The following is a 23,018-nucleotide window of genomic DNA, read 5'->3' on the forward strand; positions in this document are numbered from 1 at the left end:
ACTCTTAATTCAGAGCTCTTCTTGTACAGTATAATAATGCACCTACCTGCCATGGCTAGTATAAGGCAAATGGGGAAGAAAATGTGGGCACTGTTTTCCTCAAGGCAGTGGTCATGGCACCAATGTGTTGGAGTTCAAGAAGCAGTTGGGCAGTGCCATCAGAAATAAGATTTGAGTTTTGGATGATCCTATGTGGAGCCAAGAGCTGGGCTCGATTATCCTTGTAAGTCCCTTCCAGCTTGGGATATCCTATGAATCTATGATTCTATCATGATAGAGAGAGAGAACAATAGACCACAGATGATGCTGCCCTGAAACTTGGGGGGTTTACTGGTGTGTTTTGTGAGAGCTTCATTTATCAGCAATAGAAACTCTGTGAACAATCCTTAAGATTCCCTTCTCCTTTGAGTATTCTTGATGTCTTTCTTGATGAATTGATGTTAATGCTATTTTCCCCTTAAGTTCTTGCCTTAATTTTCCAATGGCTTCAAGTTACAGAAGCCAAGTCTTCACTCCTAGAGCCAATGGCTGCAGCTGATAATGCAACACTACATGACAGCTGTTTCTTATTGTCCCATAGATGAAGGCTTTTAGACATGGAAAAGGGGCGATGGGAGAGGAGCATTTGTCTGCATTTCAGTCATATGCATAAACAGATTTGCTTTCTGCTGTGTCCTTGACTGAAGCATGGATCTGTAAGCCACGGTGGATGAACTGTGGATGATACAGTGGAGAGCATGCTCAGAGCCCAGGAAGAGTTTTGAATTCACTTTTGATGTTCAGTCCATCAGTACAAGTTGATTTCCAAAGGCAAAATGTCTTGTGTATTTTAACCTTTGATTTTCTCTGGTCTCCCTTTTGGTATTTTCAACAGTTCTAATAGATTGGCTAATGTATCTACTGCACAAACTACAGGGAATCTGTGATACTTAATGCTGAAATCTTGAGGAACTGTCATGATAAAATTACTTTGTAATATGCATGTAACATTACAAATTTTCTTTTTCCGTCATATAACCATCACATTTCTAATTCCAGTGATTGAAATTACACTAATCGAGACTAACAATTAAATTAAACTCAAATATGAAGATTTTCAAGGCTTAGAACCACTAAGACTGGAAACTGCTAACACTGCAGATTCAAGATGATCTTCGTACACTAATAGAAACCTATACAGATACACACTGATAGGTAGACTGTAGCTTACTGCTGCACTAAATGTAGCAAAAAGCTGTGCAATGTTCCTCTGCATCAGTTCCTTTAAACTGATATGCTTTTTTTCTAATGGTTCTGAAAAAAAAATAATTAACTAACTAGTTTGCCCCCACGTTCTTTATGGGGGAAACAGAATGAGATTGAGACACTGGAAAAAAAAAATATCTTAAGAGCATCAACAACAATTTTGGGGAAAGTAGTTTTGAAATATTTCCTGGCTTGTTCACATCAAAAGCACAGCAACAAATTTCAGTGAGTTCCAGCAATGGCTGCAAAACAAACTGGGGAGATGGGAATTTGATAAAGATCTCTGCCTTTGCCATTTTCGTTTTTAAAATGTTAACAGCAGCTCTGGGTGGAATCAATTACTGAAAAATGCAGATGGATCCACATGTACAGACGCATTATCGTTCTGTCTCATTGCAAACCCCACCTCTCTGCTCCTAATCCCAACACCTGTTTTTCAAATGATGCTGGCTGCCTGGAACAGAACTTCAGTCAATCATTTTTCTTTTCTTTTCTTGCTGCCTAGTTTTGCACTGTGGCAAAAGATATTAATAATGACATTTTTCATTCCAGCCAGCGATTTTGCTCAATTGGCACTTCTCATCTTTATGAGGAGCAAGGCTTCCCATGCTTAGTGTGTTTGTTATCCTTCTCAAAGAAATCCCCAGTCTAGATCTCCTCTCACCCTGTACTTGTTGCAACCTTACCTGGAAGGATCCAATCCATCACCATTGTACTCTACCCCACAAAACTACAGCATGCCAACAAGCCCTGGAGAAGTTTTCCTTGCCAATACAAAGTAGTGGGGATTCACAGTGTGTGTGCAGTGTAGTGAGCCAGCTGTTTTGCTTTCCATTCTCAGCTTACAGAATTCACGTCAGCCAGAGTACGGTGGATACACTTCGGTCTCTAAATGAAGGCTACGAAATCGTCCCTAGGGGAAAAACAGAACTGAAGGTAAGAAGGTCTGGTCTGTGTGAAATGCTTCATGAGGGAATTTTCTTGCTTAAAGAATTTTCATATTATGTTCTTCTTTGGCCTTCGTCCATCACTCTTCCACACAATAGTTCCTAAATGATCCCCATCAGCTGGTTCAATACATGAGGTCATTCTCGAAGGACCGTGGAAAAATTCATGCTATCAAGCAAACAGATGAATGCTCTGTATCTATTTATGCTATAAATCAGGAGAGAAAGCTGTTGGAACATTTAGTAACAAAAGGGAAAGCGCTGAACAATGCCATTGCCATCTGAAATCCTCTCCCATGAGTGGATTCCTGGTGCAGAGGGTGAATGGAAAGGCAAAAGGCTTTTCCAAAGCTATTTTTTTCCCTTTGTCCTTGGTGATGTACATGTTCTCAGGCATAGCACTGGGACTCAGGAGTGGTGCAGGTGCTTCAGTACTTCTCCTGAATCACAGTTCCCAGAAAGTCTCATGAGAACTTGTTACTTTTACCCTGTAGCCCATTAGAAATGGAGCACCAGGCAATTCCTTCCAGTCTTTGTTTCTGAAGTTTATAATGAGAGTTTACCTAAAACATATATCAACTACCAAAATTCATACCCCTTTCAGCTACTGCCACACAGAGCTCTGCATGACATCAAACTGAATATTCAGTCAAGTGCAATCACCCTCTTTCCCTCTTTCTCACCTTCACATTGTCCTTGAGTCATAGCATACACATAACAAAGACCCACTCTCTGCAATAGAATTGCAGTTGCTGAGGGGGGATACCACAGGAGAATGAAGTCCTGAGTTGAATTTAGCAGCCTTTCAGTGGTTGTCAGAAGAGTGTAAAATAGTGGCAGAAAGAAGGAAGAATGCACATGGTATGAGGCCACTGCACTCCTTATTCAGAAAGAGCATAGGTTAATAAATGCCATGGGGAAGAGGAGAGGGAGATGTGTGTTAGAACAATCCATGATTCAAAAACTGCTTTTTTTTTTGGAGGGAGGTGGGAGGGAGGGCTATTATATAATGACAAGAGACTCACAAAATTGTAAGGAATTTGTGGAAACGACTCATATGAAGGCTCATTTGTTCTAAAGTCAATGTCTATATGTGCCTCCACTTCAGCTTCCTATCATCAAGAACTGTAGATACCAGTGCAGCACCCTTCCAAGGTGAACATGCAGAACAACTCAGGGGACATACAATTAAATCTAGAAGTGCTGTCATCTTTCTGATGGTGACTAAAGGTTACCTGGTGACTTGCGTCCATGCTATGCAGGTTTCATACAAACATTTGTATGAATTTGTATATTCAGCTTACCCATATGGGACAAAGGGCGTACCTTACTCCATTGATCAGCCACTCACAGTATGAAATGAGGATTTTAATATCACAATAATATCTCTTATCATTCAAAATGTAACTACTTTTCAGCCAGAAATACTCCCAGTATTTAGGCTTCTATTTAATTTTCACGGTGCCTAAACCAGATAAAATAATGCGTCACAAAATACCACACAACTAAATAAAACATCACTTATCTTCTTATAAAATAACTAGAAAGAAGTAGTTCTGCTTACCTTAAACATCTACAGTAGGAGGTATGATTATGTTACCAGGTCTCCCAACAATCTTTTATATCAAAGAAGTATTTTGCCATCCAAGTTCATATGGCTGCAGTGGGATATCTGAGGTAATCATTCAGGTTTAGTTAACAGAAAGAAGCCATTGCATAGTCAGTGATGATAAAGTGGCACTTCAGGAAATTATTAACCTGACTTACTTTCAGCGTCCAGTGTTTGTGAAGATAAATGTCACCCTAGAAGTCTCTGTTTTCCAGCACTGGCTCCAGACAGGGATGGTTGGCTCTGATATAAATGGCTGGATTATATCAGATGCATCTCACTTTAAAGGCTAAATTATTGATGTAGGAAAAGGAAGTGATTGTTCTGATATTCAGCCCACAAGCAGTTGTAAAATCTTTCTATTATTGATGCCAGTGCTGCAAAATAAGATGATCAGAGATCCTCATTTCTAATAAACTGTGAAGTTTTCAATGACCCTGATTAGAGAAGGTCATTTGTACATGGCAGTTTGAACAAGGTCTGTTTTTTTAAAGGCAATGAAACTAAAATTCTCCCTGAGTCATTGTAAAGGAGAGCAAAAGACTTCCAGCCATTCTGTGTCTCTGGATATATGTGAAGTCCTCACAGTGTGTTGAATAGAGGGTGGTCCAAAAAATGTTCTTTATCTGGACTTTTTATTTTAGGGTAAAGGAGTAGAAGACACATATTGGCTGGTTGGGAAAAGAGGATTTCTGAAGCCCTTACCCAAACCTCCTGAAATAAAGCCAGGGTGAGTGTGTCTTATTCACTACTCAATACATTCATGAAAAGGTCACTGTTGGAGCTCACTGCTGAAATAACTTCTTTGGTGTCTGTTTGCAAAGTTTTTGCATCCTTTGTCCTTGGTGATGTACATGTTCTCAGGCATAGCACTGGGACTCAGGAGGTGCTTCAGTACTTCTCCTGAATCACAGTTCCCAGAAAGTCTCATGAGAACTTGTTACTTTTACCCTGTAGACCATTAGAAATGGAGCACCAGGCAATTCCTTCCTGAATGCCCCTCCCACCCAATGTCTATATGCGTGACACTCAGATTTTTCTCATTCCATCAAAATCCTCCAGAAAACACTAGCTTCATTACAAACACATTTATTCCCTGAAGCACTGCTCATTTCAACCAAACCATAAGAAGATACTTTGTTTTAGAGATATATCAACATTATGGAATTAAAGACTTAATGCTGTTGCCTCCATTCCAGAGGGGATGAGCGTAACTCATTCAGCCATTTTGAAGTTCTACAACACCTGACTTTGCAAATTGAGTGTCCCTGCTCAGCTGTCATATGCTGGATGCCTGGAAATGATGTTGTGGTCAGGTTGTGAAAACTGGGAATATGATTCATTTGACTAGAACAGCGTAATCACCCACACTGGAGTTACTCAAGCTTGATTCTCTTTATAGTCAATGAAGAGAAATACATGCTAACAGGGTGTAAGTAGACTGGCCTGCTTGAACATCTACATCAGAATATGGTAAATTGTACTTGAAAGATGGTCGTTGTCTGTAAAGAGGTCCTGCAGTCCTGCAGTATCTGACACCAAGCATCTAACATCTCTTGAGTAATCTTTTTCTAAGTTTTGCCTCATTTCCTCTTAGTAAAATTGAAAGGGTATTTATCTCCCTTATCAGATAGCATTTAACTACTGGACAGTTGCATTCAGGACAGCCCATGTGTACAGAATGCTAGCAGAGTTTTATAGGGATAACATGAAGTTAATAGTATTTTGGGTCACATTTTTTAAGGTATTTGAGTGTCAGATTGGAATACAGTAGGTGACTGGAAGATAAGTGTGAGAGAAGCACAATGTTTCTTATACTTGGAAGCATTTTATTGTTAATATTTGATGGAAATGAGCTATTGATTAATGTGTGCTGATATCCTTGATGCATTTTTCATGAGAAATACAGAACTTGGAGGAGATTAGCCAGATTGCGAAGGTGAATTGTGTCTCCACACTACCAAGGGAATACTAACTCTGCTAGATCCTTCTCATCTGGATTTTACCATCTTAAAGTCAATTTTCAGGCCTCTGTTTACTGTTGACAGCCCTCTAAAAGTTATCTGCTAATACCTGCCTGTATTTGGTCAGATTTATGCAGATTAGATCTATTTTTAAATACAAATTTTAAATGATGACAAATACACCAGGTCTGGGTGGTGGTTGAGGATGGAGGCAATATGACGAGAAAAAAAAATTGTCCTACGCACCCAAGATCGAGGGATCTTGAGCATCCTTGTGCCCTGATCTTCACTGTTCTTTTGCACTATTTCTGTCTCCACAGTAGTTGAATGGATGTAAAAGTAATCAGAGGGAAAATCAAACCTGTTTTAAATGAATTTAAGGGTTTAAAATGAAAGCTGGGTCCTGCAGAAGGAAAGCAAGTACAGTAGAACTTCAACTTCATGTACGGGCAGTGCTATTATCAGGCAAGGTTCAGATATAGTGTCCTGTTTTTCCAGCCTTGTCTTGAGGTTCAATTTTTATGCCAATTTATTAGAGGCTGATTGTTATTATTCTGTTACAGCTATGTTTTGGTCAATATGCTGTTTTCAAGCCACTGCTTGATATTTTCCTGAATTTTCTCATCTGTAGGCTTTTGAGATAAAGAATCTTCTCCCTCTTCAATTCATCTTTACACCTAATCCTGAACTAACTCCTCTTATGTTTAGATTTTTCCTTTCCATGAGGTCTTGTACAACCTGATCCTTCATGACTACTGGGATCAGCATATTTTTCTCCTTCTGTTCATAAGAGTGAGGAATGCATTCCTCATCGCTTCATTCATCATCATGGCTCACAAAAGCAAGTAACGCTCCTTTGAGAGGTGCCTTGCAGACTTTCGACTCATAGTTTTGGCCTTCTGTCTGAACTCTTGACTTTTAGACCACCACAGGTCACAAAGTATTGAACAACAAGGAAAGGGGATTTGCGCCAGTGTAAATCTTCAGCTCCTGGACTAGGAAAATCCCTTTACCCAAATGAGCCTGTAATGTCTTTTTTAATGTAATCTGCTTGGCACCCTGGAGAGATATTTTGCTTGAACTTGTCCTTAATTCCTGGTGCCTAGTGCTCTGAAAAATAATGAGTGCCCACAAGGCTGGATGAGGGTATTTCACACACTGTATGCTCTGAGGAATTTCGCAAAACAGAATTAAATTGAGCTATATGGCTTCACGCTTCCCCATATGTCAACTGGATTATCTTTACTGCTGATGTGTGCTTTCCCCAGCCAGTTAAGAGATAAAAATATCAACTGCCTGTGTCTCATGCTTTATTTTACAACCTGAGTGGCCTAAACCTTGTCAGACAGACAATTGTGGTGATCTTGCTGAGAGTTTGTACTTACTAAGAGAAGATTAATAAATTAGGTTTGGTCTCATGTCTATACTATGGAAGGGCAAGTCTGGGGGCCATGGATTTAAGCTTCAAATCCTTGGGATGGAAGTGGTGTGTGGAGAAAAGGCTCAAAGTAATCCTAGGAAGATTGCATTTTGTCTTCATAAAAATGGGTGGATCTGTGTCCACCCCATGAATTATCAGATAAAGCTGGGCAGCTTGACCAACTTCATCTCTCTCATGGTATCTTAGTGCTTCTTTCTGACATAAGTCCGTGATTTTTGTCCATTAAAATACTGTGTGAAATACAGAGTATTTCAGGCCTATGTTGCAGTGTAACATCAAGAACGTGCTAACTTTATATGCCATGATATAGAACTTATCAACCAAATAGAGCTGAAAGCCCAGTCCTTGGCAGGAGGATTTCTTGATAGATGTGAAGCCAATTTTCTAGCTCTGGTGGGCAGTCATGAGTAGATCTATGGTCAGGTAGCTCATGTTGCTGTTCATAGACCTCTAGGGGTCAATCAATTCATTATTCTATTTCCAACTATCAGCATGCTTGTAGTGTTGGCATGCCTAGGTCTGGAAAATGATCCTGTGCTTGCACAGGTGAGCCTGCATATAATGCAGGTTAGAAGACAAACTTCAACACACGTAAAAATGAGGGAGGTTATTTAATTACGTGACTTGGTTAATACTAATAGTCCCATAAAACACTGTGAAAACAATTCCTTCTGGTATTGTTGAAATTACTGAGAATATATCTGACTGTCTAGTAATAAACCTCAAGCCATAGCCAAATGATTAACAAAGGAACCATTACTGCATCTACATAATTTGAATTTAATTGATATTCACCAACCTCTCTGTTTAATCCCAATTACAGTCTTATGGAGGCATTAATTGGAACATCATCACTGAATTCCATTGTCAGCACTAGGCCTTAATATATTTGCAATTGTGTGAGGAGGTTCAGATAAACACATATAACTCTTAAAAGCCAGGTGCTGCAGGTGACATTGCTCACATAGGGTACAATGCATTTTAATTAAGAAGAAAGTTTCACTAAAATTCCTAAGATGCTTCTTAGCACCTCTACTTTCTTCCACCCATGCATAAAATCAAATGAACTAAAAGGCAGTTCATAAAATCAACCTTATGTCGAGCTACAGATGATCTGTATATCTGTTTTCAGATGTAAAAAGTTTACTGGAAGTTAAGTAAGAAACCCATTCACATACTGTTTGTATGGGAAATGGGTTCATGTTCATCAGTGTCCCAGGACACAGGGACATAGGGACATAGGGAAAATGGACGTTTAATAACCAGACTGTAGTGCTGCCTCCTACTCCAGATTTTTCTCTTTGAGGTTTAACCTCCCTCAGAAAACAGTGCAGGCAGTGAAATAGATTCCTTGGTCCTTTCTTTGCTCCAAGGCAAATTCCTACAGCTTCCCTGATAGATGTACATTGTGATGGATGTTATTTCTCCTCTTTCCTGGCAGCTCATTAGGATTTGTATTGCTTCATCTCAGGATCTTGTAGGTCAGGGCTCCATTGTGCAAGACTAAGAAAAAGGCTTTCTACAGCAGTTTTATACCTTACTGCAGGAAACAATAGCAGATTGGTTTGGGCATAGAGAAAGTGTACCAAAATGGTGAGATAGACAAAGCAAGCATGCTAAACAATTGAGCAGCAGTCTAACTGTGCCCTTGATATTTTTTGGAGATTTCAGTTAGGCTTGAAGGAAAGCTGGGAGGTTTCTTTGAGGGTACAACCAGGAGGTAAGTCTGAGGGCTAAAGAGCAGCCAAAGAAAAAGCACAAAGATGGTGAGATACTGGAAGCTGACGTGCTGTGATGCTCTGAAACAGGCAGACATTTGTCAGCACTGGTGAGGCACTCCTTTTGCCCCAACAGCAGAAAGAAGGTTATAGAAATCTAACAAATGTAAACCTGCTGCATTTTCAAAGCACTGAAAATTATCTACTACCTGGAAATATTCAATAACATTGGAAATTCAGAAAGAAATAAAGAAAACAAACAAACAAACCACAGTCAACAATGAGAAACAGGATCACATCCATCTGCAGTTTCAGGGAGTTGAGTGACATGATGGCTCTTCTAACTTTCCAACTTCTACAGTCCAATTTCAGAAATCTTATGCTTTGATACTGAACACAGTGCTTTATAGCAGCTGGAAACTTCTATCTCAGGAGGCAGTTTTGTCTGGGAACTTTCCTTTTCTAATCCTATCTTAAATTAAATAGTGCCAACAGGAGAAAAATAAATAGATATATGATTCAGATATTGGATAGAGGCCATGGATCCTCTCAAGGGTTTTTAACACACTGCCTAGGGAAGGAACATACAAGAGTTTTGCATTGCTGTCATCAAACACAGAGCCCTGCTCTTGTATGAAATCATGTAGTTCTTAAGAGTGGAAGATTCCATAGAACAATCAGTCCAACATCATCATAAATACTAGGCACAGTGTGAAGTGAGAAATCACTAAGAAATGAGTGGAATCATAGAATTGCTCAGGTTGGAAAAGACCTTAAGGATCATCAAGTTACCATGAAGATGCAGCCAGGAATTGGAGACAGCTTTAGAACTTTCCCATACATGAGGATCAGCCTTGGAGGAAACACCAAGAATTTAATTGAAAATGAAATGAGTGAGAAGCAGTGGAGGATGCTCAAAGAATCCAGTTTCAGATACCAGATGACAAACAGGTCTTTGTGAAGAAAAAGATATCCATGAGGACGATATGGCTTCTTACTCTGCCCAACAGAAAGCTCTCTCATTCTGCATCTGTATGGAGGCAGTCTGATGGGAGAGGATCAGTGGGGAATCTTTCTTGGTCCTGCTGATGTATCTTTCTGAGGGGCAAGTGGAATCCTAAGGACCCCACTTGAAGTTTTTTACCCAATACACATTTAAACTTGAAATAAAGAGGTAGAGCAAGCAGCAGCAGCAAAACAAAAACAAAAACAAAACAAAAAAAAACAACAACAAAAAAACTGTCCTTACATGGCTGGACTTATACAACAGCATCACAAGATTTCATAAACAAACTTTATATAGAATATAAGATAAGCTATTTGGGGAAATCAAAGCATACTCTGGCTCAGAGTCTTGATCACCTCAATGTCAGGACAGATTTTTTTTTTTTTTTTTGCTTCACAGTCAGTGTTTGCTTTTAAAATTATTTCTAAACCCCCAATAATACAACAGCAAAATGAAGAAAAAGGAATATTCTGGCCACAGCTAAGCCACAAACAGGTGAGAAAGAAGAATTTCTATCTTACTGTTTTAAAGAGGGAAAGGTAAAGAAAGCTAGTGACTCATCTCCCTTTGAACAAGGCTCTGTGATTTGAAATGTGGTTGCTTCAGCTGATTTATTTAAACAGGTTCTTTAAGAGCAAGCTGAGGCTTCTGGAATATTGGAGAATTGCTGTAAGAAACTCTAAATGAAGTGTTCAGAAATGAAGAAAATTTAGGTAGCAGCCTTTGATTGTGATTCATTGCATTGCCCTTTCCTTTGCAGGTTATTTGTATGGATTAAGAGGAGGGCTACTTACCTGTCTTTGTCCACCACATTCTAGCTTGCAGCTCTGGCCCTAGGCATGACATTGCTGAAATGTGCCTGGTAGTTTCTCCTGTCTCCCTTAGGCAGGCTGGGAGGATGCTTTTGCAGAACAAAGTTCTTTTATGAATTACATTGCTGAGAGATAAGAATAGGAATAAGTACTGAGAACACTGGGAATCAATTACATTATAGGCCCCAGGGTGGGTTGGAGCAGGACCACAGAGCTGAGATGTAATGAGTTGCCCAAGATACCTGGCAGTAGATCATGTTTTGCTCCAGTACAAGAGTTTGTATGAGATGGGAATAAGAAAAGAAGACAGATAAGACATCTTCACTCATGACTGAGGTCTTGAGGCTATTTGAGCATAGTTGTTCTTAGTGAAGGGTAGAGTGGCCAAGTTCACAATGATGCTCTGTCTATGGACATCATGCAGTTGTAGAATCATTTGAGTTAGAAGAGACTTCTAAAGGCCATCTGGTTCAACTCCCTTGCAACAAACAGGGACACCTACAGCTCAATCAGGATGCTCAGAGACTCATCCAGTCTGACCTTGAATGTTTCCAGAGATGGAGCATCTACCACCTTTCTGGGCAACCTGTGCCAGTGTTTCAGGAAGATCCTGTCCAGGGAGTTGGAGTGTAGGACCTCATTTGAGCTTTTCTCCTGATAGCTTCAGAAACAAGGTGGAGGGAAGAAAAGATCTTGGAAAAAATAACAGATGATTTCAGACAGGGTGAGTTAGAAGAGATTAGGATGGAGGATGCAGAATCAGCAGTCTTCAGTTGCTCAGACACTAACAAGTTCAGGAGATGTATCAGTGTTGTTTGTACTGGATCTTTCTTATTATTGTTCTGTGGGAGGTCCAACTCATAAGCAAAAGTTTATTTGATATATATATAAACAGTGTTTAGAGTTAGAGCTTAGAAAATCTGATATTGGGCTTGGACCACAAAGACCCTGGTCAGGTCTTGGCCTGCTGGTAGGTCACAACCTGCTGCACTATTGTGCAGATACAGGCAACAACATCCTCCATCACCCTGTGGATGATGTTCAGTGGGGTTATTTCAGGGATAAGTTTCTCACACTTATCTCTGTGTGACTGAATTTTGCCACTTCTTGCATAAAGGGGCTGGAGTCCAAGTGTTCCTCCTCTTGGACCAGCTGGTCGTACTTTAGCTAATGCAAATTATCTAGCTCTGGCATAGCCATGTCCTTCTGAGCTTTGCAACTTACACAGCTTTTAGAATGAAGTAGAGATTTGGGCACTTCCAGGTGCCACTCTTCTGCCCTTTGGAAAACATCTTCTTTGAGATAAATACACTCTCATTCAGCAATTTCTATCTCCCTCCACTGGCTCAGAAGAGAGCCCCGAATTTTTTGTTCCAATGGAAATATTTCTGTTGCAGGTAATGGGATGACTCCCACCTGAGTTGTATATTCCCAGAAGAATCTATTCCTCATTCAATTCATATGAATTAAGTCCTTTGGTCTTCCTTTGGTCTTCAGCACTCATCCCTGAAGGCTCTGGCACTCACAGGAAGGTTTATAAATAGGAGTCAATGTTTCTATGAGAAGGAAAGGTACTGTAGGAGTTGAGGATTTAGGTAAGACTTGAAAGAACAACATGGTTATACATCTGGTTTAGTGGGCATGCTGGTGATGGGCTGATTGTTGGACTTGATGATCTTAGTGGTCTTTCCAACCTTAATGATTCTATGATTTAAAGATAATAATTTATAAGACAGAACTGGTGAAAGAGTTGAAAACTGATTCATTTTTCCCTCCAGGAAGTCTGTTAAAATTTGTGCTAAGCTATCAGTTAAAACTGACAGTCTCAAGGGACAGTTATATAGAAATTCCAATTGGAAATACGTTGATAGCTTTGAGAGATAAGAATTGTTGAAACCAACACCCCATGTAAGGGAAAAAGGCACTAAGAGAGGAACTACACTAAACAAATTAAAAGTCACAGTATCATAGAATATCCTGAGTTGGAAGGGACCCTTAGGGATCATCCAGTCCAGCTCCTGGCTCCACACAGAACCACCCAAAAACCAGACTGTAAGATCTTCATAGAAGTTTGGTTCTGTTCTTCCTTTTGATGAACTAAGGAAGGATCAGAGGAATAAAAGAATAATTACCTTAGGGTTCATGTTGCCTAAAAGATCCATCTAGTCAAAATCTAATTTGAGCTCCTTGATCAACAAAGTCATTCATCTCATCCTGGGAGAGGTGTCTAAGATGTGTCAAGAGCAATTTGGAAGTGCCTGGCTATAGAGATTACAAAATGTGCTGTCTCAGCAACTTCAGGACAGTTAAAATTAAATTAGCTAACTTCACTCTTTGCAATATGTCAAGCTGAAGGCCCAACAATTTTTTCCGCTTTTCACACTAGAGGGCACATTTTCATATAGTCACCAGTATGGTCTGTTCTTTATTGCAGATGAAACTGAACTGATTCTTTTTCTAATGGCCTACCTGTTCACTGCAGGTGTAAAGCTCATGGGTTACCCTCGGAAGAAATTGCAGAGTTCAAAAGGAGGAAAGCTGCAAAACAACTTGGCAAAAAGGCCTAGATCCGAGGTAGTAGCTGTAGGACAGCCCCTCACCTAGCTCTGCTGTTTAGTGTCCGCTTGTGTGTCATTTGTCTGCACATTGCTGATTTTAGTTTTATGCCTTTTTTTTTTTTTTTTTTTTGGTCAAAACGATGCATAATTATACTTTTAAAGTGTCTCATTCAAAAGATGCTGGGAACTGCACCAAAGCTGTCTAGAGAGAGGAGCAGCAGCCTTGTTGGGTGATCTCGTAGCAAATTTAGACCTGCTTTCCCATTCATTCCTACAAGACACATGCTACTACTGCATCTACTTGCAGTGTGTTATTGATACACCTGATGGCAATGCACAGTGTGCCAGGAAAAGCCCAGCTCATGGTAAACTCAGATGAAGCTGGAATTCAAGCCTGGAGGAACCCATATGGCCTATTATTGCTTTCTTTTAGCAGACCTCATGAGATCAGAGCTGTTATTCATTGTTATGATACCAACTGAGATGAGAAATAAATGTCTAGTGAAGATTATCTGGTTGGAAATCAGAAATTATGTGGTGTATAATATAGTCTATAGTTATTTATTTATTTATAAATTCTCCCTCTGTTTTGAAGTCTTCATCCATGAACTCTGCTCAGTAAGAATAGACCCCTCAAGTTCCTTTCATGCTTGAAAAAATACAGTAGTTGCTTCTTGCTGGCCAAGCCATAAACTAGCAAGGAGTGGTTGACCAGAAGTTCAAATTTGAATTTGAGGTCTGAAAGCTGATTCAGCACAGAATTTTTGATAAAGATTCACATTGTACTTGAAAGTGAAACCTGCTTTACACAGAAGCCCAATAAAATTACAGCTTACTATTTCTCCTTCAACCCCACTGTTGGAATAATATTAAATGATTTTGCCTGCATGATCTCTCTAAATAATAAAAATATAACTTCTGAGACCAAATATTCACTTCTGTTGATTTCTCTCCCATCCACATCTTTCTTCTCTTCCATCTGCTGCTCTGCATCAGTTACTTCTGTCTTGGCATGCAGAGGCATCTCTCAGCAATACAGTAGGAGACAAATCTTTCACTGGCACCAGAAAGGTTTAAAAAAGACACCTAAGGAAATTTCTTTTTCTTGACTCCTTACTGGCTGCACAAGAGTTCTGATCATTTTTTACAAAGTCATTAGCTCTTTCTCATAATGTTGAATAAATGAACTGTTGGGGTGAATCCTAAATCACATATTGACTTGGTACATTAGCAGTTTCTTAAGATTCAGGAATATACGCCTTAAAATTTCTTAGTTTTCTTGCACTTGGCCATCCCTGGTCTCCCACCAAGTGTGAGAGTGAAGAGACCACAGTATGTGATTCCAATCATGGAATTGTTAAGTTTGGAAAAGACCACTGAGATCACCAAGTCCAACCATCAACTCATCACCACCATCACCACTAAGCCAAGTGCCACATCTAAGCTGTTCTTCAACACTTCCAGGGATGGTGACTCCACCACCTCCCTGGGCAGCCTGTTTCAATGTCTGACCACACTGAGAAGAAATTTTGCCTAGCATCCAACCTCAGTCTCCCTTGAAGCAACTTGAGGCCATTACCTCTCATCCTACATGCAGAGAATAGGGAGTCCTGGATGTTTTGTTACTTCCAAATTGAATAACCTGTCCTCAGGGGCCTTCAAAGACCATCTGTAGAACCTTAGATCAAACAATAAAACACACCACCCTTAAATGATAACACAAAAGCAGTAGTGGGTGTCAGAGTGGTCAATACAGTTCTGATTCCAGTGTTATTAGTATGCTTTGTACATGTTGTATATCCTTTGAAAATAGCTCATCCTGTGCTGTCATTGAGGACAATTTCACAGGGCTGCTAAATAATCCTATACTATTAATTGGTCATTAGTGTGAATAATTTTTGGGCCTGATACCCTCCTGTTCCTCTACTTTCAAGGCCCCTTGTCTTATATTCTTGGGATCCTGATTTATATAGTCAGTTTTACATATATTTTTCTTCTAAAGTAATTGCTTGTTCATTGTTAACAACAGTGACGTTTACAGTTTGAAACCTTATATATCCTGTATGTACAAAATAGTTTCTCAAATAATTCTCTTAAATGCTTACATAATGGTAACTGATATTGAAATGTGTTAGAATTTGGTTCTTTTCAGCTTACAACCTGAAAATTTTCTTTTACTGTACAGAGTGAATTTGATTCCATGTGATGCATGATGTAGAGCAAGTTGTAGACAGAGTTGAAAACTAACTGAAGCTCAGCTTCTGGCCTTTTACAACTCCTTTTGTTTCTGAATCTCCCACTACACTACAATAAATCTGTGCCTGTCAGGTCTTTCTGTGTCACTGTGCCTCCTCTGTCAGACATGGAGGGACTGTGGGGCTGTCAGAGCATCTGGGCCTTCACATTTCCCATAAGTGTCAGTGAATGACCTCAAACCCAAAGAAACCCATCTGATTAACAAGGAATCTCTACTATTAGCAGACAGAGGATTTATCAGGCTTGTGATGTACAGTTAGAAATGTTCTTTATGAGCAGCTGAAGCCCTTTGGTATTTTTATGGAAATAATCTTTACCTTTATGAAGTGGATATCCTTGGTTGAAAGCTCTGCATTTCTCACTAACCCATGTGACTCCTACAGTGCTTTTGTGGGGACCACAGCATCCCTGTAGTTCTGTACCAAAAGTCTTCCCTGCTTGGTCCTTGATGGCTTAGAGAAAATCTAATGTTTTTGCTTGATCTGATGCAAAATGATGTAAAATGAATAGCTATTCCTCAGAGAGCAGGGCTGCTGACTTCTCCTGTCTTCTGTTTTACAGCCACAACTGGTCAGGCATGTTGACCAGGAAACTTAAATTTGTCCTAAGGAACACAAAGAGGACACTGACAAAAGCAGCCTTTAAAGAAAGGGGGAGCATAAAGGAGGCTGAGATAAGTATTGAAGAGGAAGATATCTGAGAACAACGAAGAACTAGTAAGACTGCGATGGATACTCTGAAGTCAACCCCAGCAGAAAAGCTCACACCCTGCAGTTAGTTTCCTTTCAGATAAGAGAATTGCTACAGCCTCATAGCTTTTGCAGGTGGATGAATCCTGACCATCATTTCTGGTTGAAACTGGGTCCTGATTCATCGTGAATTCACTTGTGCAATTTTGGAAAGAGAGTAATGTTGGTGGGTAGTACCACTTCCTCATCAGTATTCCAGTCAGTCAGGAATTGTAGAACAGGCTAAACACTTTGCAATAAATAGATTTGTTGTTGTTGTAGGAAACTCTGGTTTCATGAGGATCAGTACAATTCACAAGGAAGTGTTTTTCACAACAACAAAAAAAGATTTTTTCCTCCCCCACAAATGCAAATTTTGAATCAAAATATTTTGGTTGCTGTATGTCAATTTAAGCTGGAACAGTTTCTTGTAAATTGACGTTTCAGTGGCAAATGCTGTTTTAATGTTATCTTCAGACTGAAATGACAGTTTTGAAACTAAGCAGTTTGGTATGAATCAATATTTGTTTCCAAATGCCAAAATGTGATTCTGATCAAAATGTCAAAATATGTCATCTTTGCAATTCCAGTTCTAAACTCAAAGACCTTTTTATTTCCTTCTTGCTTTATACACACACCTGTGTACTACATCTAAAACATTTCATGCTCATCATCCCAAAAGAGGATGAAGAGAGAATGTCAAGGTATTGGAAAACTGAGATGCAGAGAATGATGTTCTGCATTCCTTTAGCTGAGTGATAACACGAGATCAATTTTCTTAACTTAAAAAGTGAGGCTGAGAGAAGGAAAAGTCCATCATTTAATCAATAAAAAAAGCCTGAAGCATCACACTCTTTTTCCTCCCCATTCTCTAAGTAGTTTCAAAGCCAACGGTGTTCAAAGTAAGCCATCAGTGAGCAAAAGCAGCTTTTTGCCAAGGGCCAGCACTTGGCTTGTAGGCGCTGCCGACAGAGCACTCTTCATCAGTGTCAAATGCTTTTGTTGTTGGCCACTTCTCTGTCCATTTTTTTCACTTTCTTTCAGTATCTGGCTTCTAACAGACTTTGTTAATGTCTCTCCTGCCAGGCTGCAGAGAGCTGCAGATGGGGTAATTTAATCAATATTGCCACCAGAAGGTGCTCATATAAAACATCAAGACCTTCCTCAAGCCCGAGTTAAACTCTTCTCAACAGAGGACCCAGGACTTCTACCAGTTAAATGGCTTCTACCAGTTTCTACCAGTTAAATATTAAATAACAACCAATAACCCTCTTAAATTGTTGAAGATATAGTTATGTAAGGCAGCAAGCCAGACACAAAAAGCTAAGCAAGTTACTGTCAGAGCAGCTAATTCACCATATTAAGTATAACACGTGCATTGTCAAAGTCGTTTATGTTATAATTATTAGTGAAAATAGGAGGAAACTTTATTCATGCTCTTCAAAATCCAGATTTTACTCAGGGGCATTGGTCTTTTTGGCAGTAACTGTTGGCTGTTTTGGTTGAAAGCTGGTATTCCAGGTGGGACACTGGAGTGTCGTATCAGCCCGTTGACAGCTATCTTCCAACTTCAGTTGCCCAGAAAGGCTGAGGTGAGCTTTCACCTTCTACACTCTACTTGCCCATCCAGTCACAAATTCATAGAATCATGCAATCGTGGAATTATAGAATGGCTTGGGTTGCAAAGGAGCACAGTGCTCACCCAGTTCCAACCCCCTGCTGTGTGCAGGTCGCCAACCAGCAGACCAGGCTGCCCAGAGCCACATCCAGCCTGGCCTTGAATGCCTGCAGGGATGGGGCATCCACAGCCTCCTTGGGCAACCTGTTCCAGTGCCTCACCACCCTTTGTGAGAAAATTCATCCAGGAATAACATGCTGTGGAAGAGATGTAGGCCAAGCAGTTCTCTCTCAGTATACCTCAATACATACTTCCAGGGAAGGATACTATCTGGGTTGCTCAGTGCAAGTTTGAGTTTAAAATCAGCTTATGTATATTTTCCACAGTTTTCTCATGTTAAAAACATTCATCAGAGCTGTTCTGTTACGTAGTGTTGTGGCTTACAACAACTTTCATCTTGTCTAAAAATGCTTCTCAGATGTCACAGGCAGAAATGCATGTTTTCTATGGGAATCTGATGATCTCCTCCACCTTCGCTTTTGACATAGCATTTCCTCCTAAGTAAGACTTGGATCATTGGGTTTGCCTTGTGTATGACTCTGTGTATTCAAATCTGGCCTCCAAATGAAGAAAAACACCCACAGGAACATGACGAAGTGGGTGGCAACCCTGCCTACAGTAGGTTGAAACTAGATGGTCTTTGATGTCCCTTCCAACCCAAGCCATTCTCTGAAAGGAAAATTATCTAAGTATGGATCTGTAAGGTGCAGTCAGAGACTCAAGATATCTGGCAGCTGTAGGAATATGCCATCATCCCTCCTGAATGACTTCCCATTGATCCTTTTATATGGCAATGTAACAGTGAGCACATAGGAGAATAGCCTTCTGTTTCTGATATATGTTAAGTTAAAGATTGTAAATGCATGAGGAAAAAAAAACCAACAATGCAGTAACAACTATAAAACAGCTCTTCAGTTGGCCACGATGTATATATTCCACCTTCAAGGATCTGTATATAAGCATGGATACATAGATATGTTTCAGTCTTGGGGTATCCTGTTTTGATTTCATACTTACACACTAAAAATACTCTTTTGAGTATGTTTTTGTTTTTGTTTTTTTTTTTTATATTGCAAAAAGAGACATTTTAAAGAAAATATTCAATAGCTGTAAACGTTTTCCAGCTGAAGAGCGTTTGTACAAGAAGATTTCAATCTGCCCTTCTGCACACAATTTTTGAATTCTTTCTTCAGTCTGTTGTCTTCAAAAATAAACAGCATTCTTTGAATTTATTAAAAAAAAATAATAAAACAGTCAATCTGTGGGAAAAGGGAGCAGAAAAGCAAAGTTCTGATCACTGACGACTTGAGTAATCCCAAGATAATTCTGAATTCACTTTGAAGCCACTTTGTTTTTTTAACTCTTAATTCCAACAGGAAGAGGCTGAGGATTCATCCCAATGTGTGATAACCTCTGCTGTTAGAAGGCTATAAAACATATGTATAATTTCCTGGCATTGTTCTGTCCAGGCAGGTTTAGGTTTATGCATGAGATTTCTTAACGTACTAAATGTAATTATTGTATCACACTCTTTTCTTGTTATTTTGCTCCTAAAATAGTGTTAGGATGTTGTAAGAGGAAGGCATTTGCTAGAAGTAGCTCTGCAGACAGCATCTCAGGTGACTGTGGATAGATCTCTTGGTTGATTTCTTGGACAGTGAGGCATGCACTCAGGAAACCACTATCAACCAGTGACTACAGGAAGGTTTACTGCTCATTTTATAGGATAAATTTTAACGTAATCATGCAAATCTGCTGACAGCTGTAGGAGCTGCACTTATGTCCAATTCACACTGCCCCAAAATAGTTTATGTTTCCTATAGGATTTACAGTATTTTTAATAGTGAATTAAATCTAAATGACAATAAAGATCTTTGGAGACCTGTTCCTCTATATGAAAGCCTTGTTCTTCTTTGTCTCTGTGTCTTTTTCAGATTACTCCTCAGCACTCACTGCTGACAAAGCCATATAGAGACCCACATATTCACTCTATTACTCAGTTATTTAGAGACAAATCTCAACAAAATCTCAAAATGCCCAAATCAGCAGACAAACAGGGGGGTAATGGAGGTGATATGCAGAAGGGCATGGATGAGTGACAGATGAGCTACAAGGAGAAGGCAGATTTAGATTAGATGTTAGGGAGACATTCTTCGTTATGAGGTTTGTAAGGCACTGGCACAGCTACCCAGAAAGTTATGGGTGCCCCATCCCTGGAGGTGCTCAAGGCCTGGCTGGATGTGGGCCTGGGAAGCCTGAGCTGGTGGGTGGCTACCAGCCCATGGCAGGGGATTGGAAGTGAATGGGCTTCCATTTCAACCACTTCCAATTCAACCATTCTATGATTCTATGACTGATTCTATGATTTAGGAAAGTTTCCCACAGTAGAGGATGCTAACATGTAGGGAATCATGCCACTCTCTGCAGTACATTTGCCATTGGAAAATACTGAGATTCTACCATGGGATTTGGATGAAGGCAGGAGAGGGACTGAGAGCACTTTTGCATTACTACCCCTCTTTGAACTCATGAAACTGTGCTGTCTCTGACATCCTCATGCAACAACATCCGCCTTCCCTGAAGCTCTGGTTGTTTACATTGGCATTAGAGGAATTTGTCCTTCAGTGGTGATGTCAGGGACAGCATGGTCACTGCAGCAGGAACCCTCCTTTCTCTACAACCTTCTGTCCTAACATCAGCAATGGATTTTCCCCTCTTTTGAGTGCATGGAGTTCATCAGATCAACCTGCCTCCTTATAATTGTGCAAGGTCATATGCACAGGAATAACATTAAAGCCCCCTCTCCCATCTACTCATGCTCAGTAGTCATCAACTGGATGAAAGTCCATGAGCATCACAGGTGAAGCTGGACTCAGGATTTCTTTCATCTCTAGTCACACATACAATCATAGAATCATAGAATCATTTGAGTTGGAAAGAACCCTTAAAGGCCATCTAGTCCAATTCTCCAACATCCTTGTATTTCCCTTCAGTCATGCTAGAAAATCCTAGCATGACTCTCACCAATGGCCTCATCAATAAAAGTATAGGTGGGAGAAGGCAGAGAATTTCTGATTCTCCATGCTCACACTGAGGTCCTATGGAATGATGTGCTTAAATCTGTTTTTGCAGGCAAGAGTTACAGGATTGCTAGGTCAACTTGTGAGGGCAGTGATGTAGGTTACAGAAAATTTGATGTAAGGGGAGACCAGGAATGTACTACGTTGGTCATTCTTATGATGACCAACTCCATATTCTGTGCAGTGGAAGAAACATCTAACACTTCTCCTATGATAGTCATTACTTTACAGCTGTTGGTATTTTCATTCATCATCCTATTCTTCATTCACATACTTTTTCACAGCCCTCCTCCAAGCCTGGCTTCATGATATCTGCAGATCTCAGTCTCCCTTGGTCCTCCTTCCTTCTCTAATGAGTGGTTTTAACTAGATGATCTTGGTAGTCTTTTCCAACCTTAATGATTCTATTGATCCATGACTTTTGTCCCACATATTGTCATTACGTGATACAACATAGTCTCCTTTCCTGCAAAGAATCCATTAAACACCTGAAAGTCAATTAAAAAAAATGACCTCCTTGTTCTCCTAGAAGATTAAAATGATTCTATTCAGAGGAATTAAGCCCCTCTTTTGCCTGGATTTAACTCATGAGTCAAACTAGGTAGTGCAGGCTGCAGGCACTTTCGAAGACCTGTACTGTGAAAATAAATGCATTCAATTTCAAAAAGCTAAATGTCTGAAACGTTTTTCATTAACATATGTGGAGAAGCTCAAGGAAAGTGAATATTGGGCCAAGGACAAAATCTGAAGTACACAGTTACAGAATGATAAAACATCCCTAATTGAAAGAGACCCATAAGGATCATCAAGTCCAACTCCTGTATGTTATATCTATTTAGGCTTGATGTCCCAACAAAGATCACGATTCAATGCATGAAATTCCAGTTGGTCTTAAAAACATTTATTAATGTTGAAGTTTTTTGTGTTATTGTTGCTAGAATTGGCTGAGTTGTGAATGTTCTGCAGTTTCCAAATGGAAAACGGTCTGGGTTTCTAACAGTTTGCCTGCCAGACACCTCAGCTGCCCGTCTGTTGGGCCTTCTCTCTGATCCCAGCCCCACTGCAATGCAGCCCTGGAGGCAGATGTCTCAGCTCCAACCTCCACATCCAATTTCCTTCTTTATTTATTTTCTTTGTTCAGAAGCTGGAACTGAAATAGTATTTCAAAATCCTGAAATCCTACAGGAAACCAACTGACCTTTCTCCACAGCAGTCAGAAAGTTGTAGGCAGGAAGAGAAGAGAGCAAACAGAGTGTGTGCCTTGAACTCTGGTCTTGAACCTTTTGCTCACCAGGCAGATTGCATTGTCCAAATGTTGCGCAGCAGAGAATAACATCTCATGGTAGATGGTACTACTATTAACTGCGTTAGCAATCAGACCAGATTTCATTATTTATTCATTATTCCTTATGTAGTGGAACCAGAGTGCTTTACTTATGAATTGAGTCTCTGCATGTGTTAGTGGCAATATTGGTGGTGGGTGGACGGCTGGACTAAATAATCTTAGAGGTCTTTTCCAACCTTAATGGTTCTATGACTCTTTGATCTTTGCTCTGACACATCATTGCTTTAAAACACAAACCTGAAATTTGTTAACCTGAACAATTCTAAGTTTAAAGGAAGTTCAGGCTTGGATCTGAGCACATGTTTGTGACTCAGGGCTGTTTGTAATGAGAAAGCATCACAGGAGCAGAGTGTTCCTTGCCAATCCTTGTTCTGAACCGTCTGTGAAGTCTGGGACCGTATCCCAAGAACACTGTGTGGAAATAAAGCTTTTGTTTAACCTACTTGTGTGGGCTCCCTGCGAAGGTGATTGCCTGCCTGGCCAGATCTGTAACTCTAGCTCCCCAGGCACCATCACCACTCAGAAAACTCTGGAGAGAATAATCACAGGTTGTTATCCAAGTGAAGAGACAAAATTTATTCACAGAGAGATGTCATCGAGTTTGGTCTGCTTGGCTGCACCTGTCAGGGCT

At 40.0% G+C, this 23,018-nt stretch overlaps 1 protein-coding gene across 1 annotated transcript in view; it reads left to right on the forward strand.

The window, feature by feature from the left end:
* Positions 1-17,341, forward strand: part of GUCY2F (guanylate cyclase 2F, retinal) — a 46,001-nt gene extending 28,660 nt beyond the window's left edge. Inside the window, exons 16-18 of the mRNA XM_090134151.1 lie at positions 2,087-2,181; positions 4,446-4,531; positions 16,118-17,341. Of these exons, the coding sequence (XP_089990277.1) occupies positions 2,087-2,181; positions 4,446-4,531; positions 16,118-16,256 (320 nt within the window). The 3' untranslated portion in view covers positions 16,257-17,341. The remainder of the gene's footprint in view (positions 1-2,086; positions 2,182-4,445; positions 4,532-16,117) is intronic.
* The last annotated feature ends 5,677 nt before the right edge of the window (positions 17,342-23,018 follow it).

Source organism: Phasianus colchicus, chromosome 1, assembly GCF_987193195.1.
Source record: "Phasianus colchicus chromosome 1, bPhaCol1.hap1.1, whole genome shotgun sequence".
In the NCBI taxonomy this organism is placed as follows: Eukaryota; Metazoa; Chordata; class Aves; order Galliformes; family Phasianidae; genus Phasianus; species Phasianus colchicus.